This window comes from Terrapene carolina, unplaced genomic scaffold (assembly GCF_002925995.2).
Source record: "Terrapene carolina triunguis isolate 2854851 unplaced genomic scaffold, T_m_triunguis-2.0 Scaffold627, whole genome shotgun sequence".
Classification (NCBI taxonomy): domain Eukaryota; kingdom Metazoa; phylum Chordata; order Testudines; family Emydidae; genus Terrapene; species Terrapene triunguis.
In genome coordinates, this window is record NW_020664978.1 from 833,310 (window position 1) to 835,550 (window position 2,241).

General features: G+C 67.5%; 1 protein-coding gene across 1 annotated transcript in view; it reads left to right on the top strand.

Annotated features, from left to right (window-relative positions):
- Positions 1–2,241, top strand: part of IL17RC (interleukin 17 receptor C) — a 10,769-nt gene that overhangs the window by 6,687 nt on the left and 1,841 nt on the right. The window contains exons 11-15 of the mRNA XM_029913383.1: positions 333–378; positions 484–605; positions 748–813; positions 889–946; positions 1,974–2,069. Of these exons, the coding sequence (XP_029769243.1) occupies positions 333–378; positions 484–605; positions 748–813; positions 889–946; positions 1,974–2,069 (388 nt within the window). The remainder of the gene's footprint in view (positions 1–332; positions 379–483; positions 606–747; positions 814–888; positions 947–1,973; positions 2,070–2,241) is intronic.

The following is a 2,241-nucleotide window of genomic DNA, read 5'->3' on the forward strand; positions in this document are numbered from 1 at the left end:
GGCTGGGGCTCCGCATTCCCACTCCCTCCGGGCTGGGCCAGGACCCCAGCAGCGCCATAGGGCTGGGGCTCCGCATTCCCGCTCCCTCCGGGCTGGGCCAAGACCCCCCAGCGGACCCATAGGGCCGGGGCTCCGCATTCCCGCTCCCTCTGGGCTGGGCCAGGACCCCCAGCAGACCCATAGGGCCGGGGCTCCGCATTCCCGCTCCCTCCGGGCTGGGCCAGGACTCCCTGGGTGCCCTCGGAGCTGCTTCCCTGTTCCGGGTTTATGCCCCGCCCCCCCCAGTTCACACCTTTCCCTGACCCAGACTAGTTGCTGTGTTGTCTCTCCAGGTGTGGAGTGGTGGGCAGGTCCAGCTCATGCAGTGCCTGCAGGAAGGTGAGTGCCACGCTGGGACGCTGACGCCATCTCTTCTCTAAGGGGAGCCAGCTGGGCTGGGGTTCCCCTGAGCCTGGTGCCCCCTCAGCCTCTCCTCTGCCCTAGGTGCCCTGCGGGGCCAGCCGGCCAACCTCTTGCTGATGGAGACCAGGGACCCACAGGGGAACATGTCGCTCTGTGCCATGGAGCGAGGCACCTGCACTCCACTGGCCAACTCCACCTGTATGGTGAGGAGCCCCTTGCCCTATGCGGCTCCATGGAGGGCAGGAACCCCGGGCAGGGCCCACAGGGCCCCCCTCCCCAGGCCCTGCCCGCAGGCTGCGGCCCCAGCAGCTCCTGTACCATTCTCATCCTTTGCCTCCTTTGCAGGGAGTTGGGGTGGGGGCCCTGGAGCAGCAGCTGCGATGGGATGTGCAGTCGGGGCAGTGTGTGCAGGTCAGTGCCATGGGGGAGCGGTATTGTCACACGCATGGGGGTAGATGGGTCAGTAACCGGCAGCTGTCTCCACAGGTCTGGCGTGCGGAGGGCAGCGTGGTGGGCACCGGCTGGGCCTGCTCGCTGGAGAAGTGTGAGTATGTCGGGACGGGGCGGGGGGGGGGGGGGGGAGGCAGGCGGTTGCCTGGCCCCCATTGAGCCAGGGCCTCTCTGCTCTGGAGTTCAACAATGCAGGTCGGCGCTCAGCCACTGGTGCTGGACCCATGGGCCCAGTGCGGGGGAGGGGGATGCTGGACCCCCAGCCCACAGGGAGAGGGCAGGGACCAGCCTTCCCACCTGCCTCGTGAAGGGGGCTCCGTTGGGAGGGAGGGAGGGATGGGGGGCAGGGCTTAGAGGAGGGCCTGAGGCAAGGTGCCAGCCCGTGGCCAGGCGCTCCCTGGGCCGCGGCGATTCTCGAGAGCAGGGAAAGCTGCTGAGCTGCCAGTCCGAAGCCTCCCCGGCCAGTGTGTGTCCTTCGAGCCTTGGGATCATTCGCTGCCACCAGGGGCCTAGCCCTGACCCCCCCTGCCCTGAGCACCACCTGCCCCTCTTAGGGTTGCCAACTTTCTCATCGCACAAAACCAAACACTCTTGCCCGGCCCCTTCTCCGAGGCCCCATCCCTGCTCACTCCACCCCCTCCCCCTGTCTCTTGCTCTCCCCCACCTTCACTCCCTTGCTTATTTTCATCCGGCTGGGGCCGGGGGTTGTGGTGTGTGGGGGGTGAGGGCTCCGGCTGGGGAGTGCACTCCGGGGTGGGGTCAGAAATGAATGGTTCAGGGTGTGGGAGGGGGCTCTGGGCTGGGGCAGGGGGTTGGGGTGCAGGAAGAGATGAGGGGTGCGGGCTCTGGGGTGGGGCAGGGGGTTGGGGTGCAGGAGGGGTGCGGGTACTGGGCGGCGCTGACCTCGGGGGCTCCCTGGAAGTGGTGACATGTCCCTTGGCTCCTAGGCAGAAACTCAGCCAGGTGGCTCTGCTTGGTGCATGCTGCCTCCGCCCACAGGCACCGCCCCCACAGCTCCCATTGGCTGTGGTTCCTGGCCAGTGGGAGCTGCGGAGCTGGCACTCCGAGCAGGGGCAGTGAAAACTGGACACCTGGCAACCCTAACCCCTGTGTCCTGGCAGATCTCCGGGCCCGCTGGGCGCTGGCTTGGATGGGGGTTCTCCTCAGCACCTTCTGCATCCTGCTCCTGCTCCTGCTCAAGAAGGAAAATCTGAAAGGTGAGAGCTCCCCTCCCGCTTCCCACGGGCTGCGCTGCCACTCCCAACCCCCTCCTGGCTGCACTACAGCACTGCCCTCCCCACTCCCTGCACTGCCAAGTCCCTTCTCCACTGATCCCTAGGGCTGTGTGGGGCACTGGGGCCAGCACTGACTGCTGGGGAGAGCGCCCCC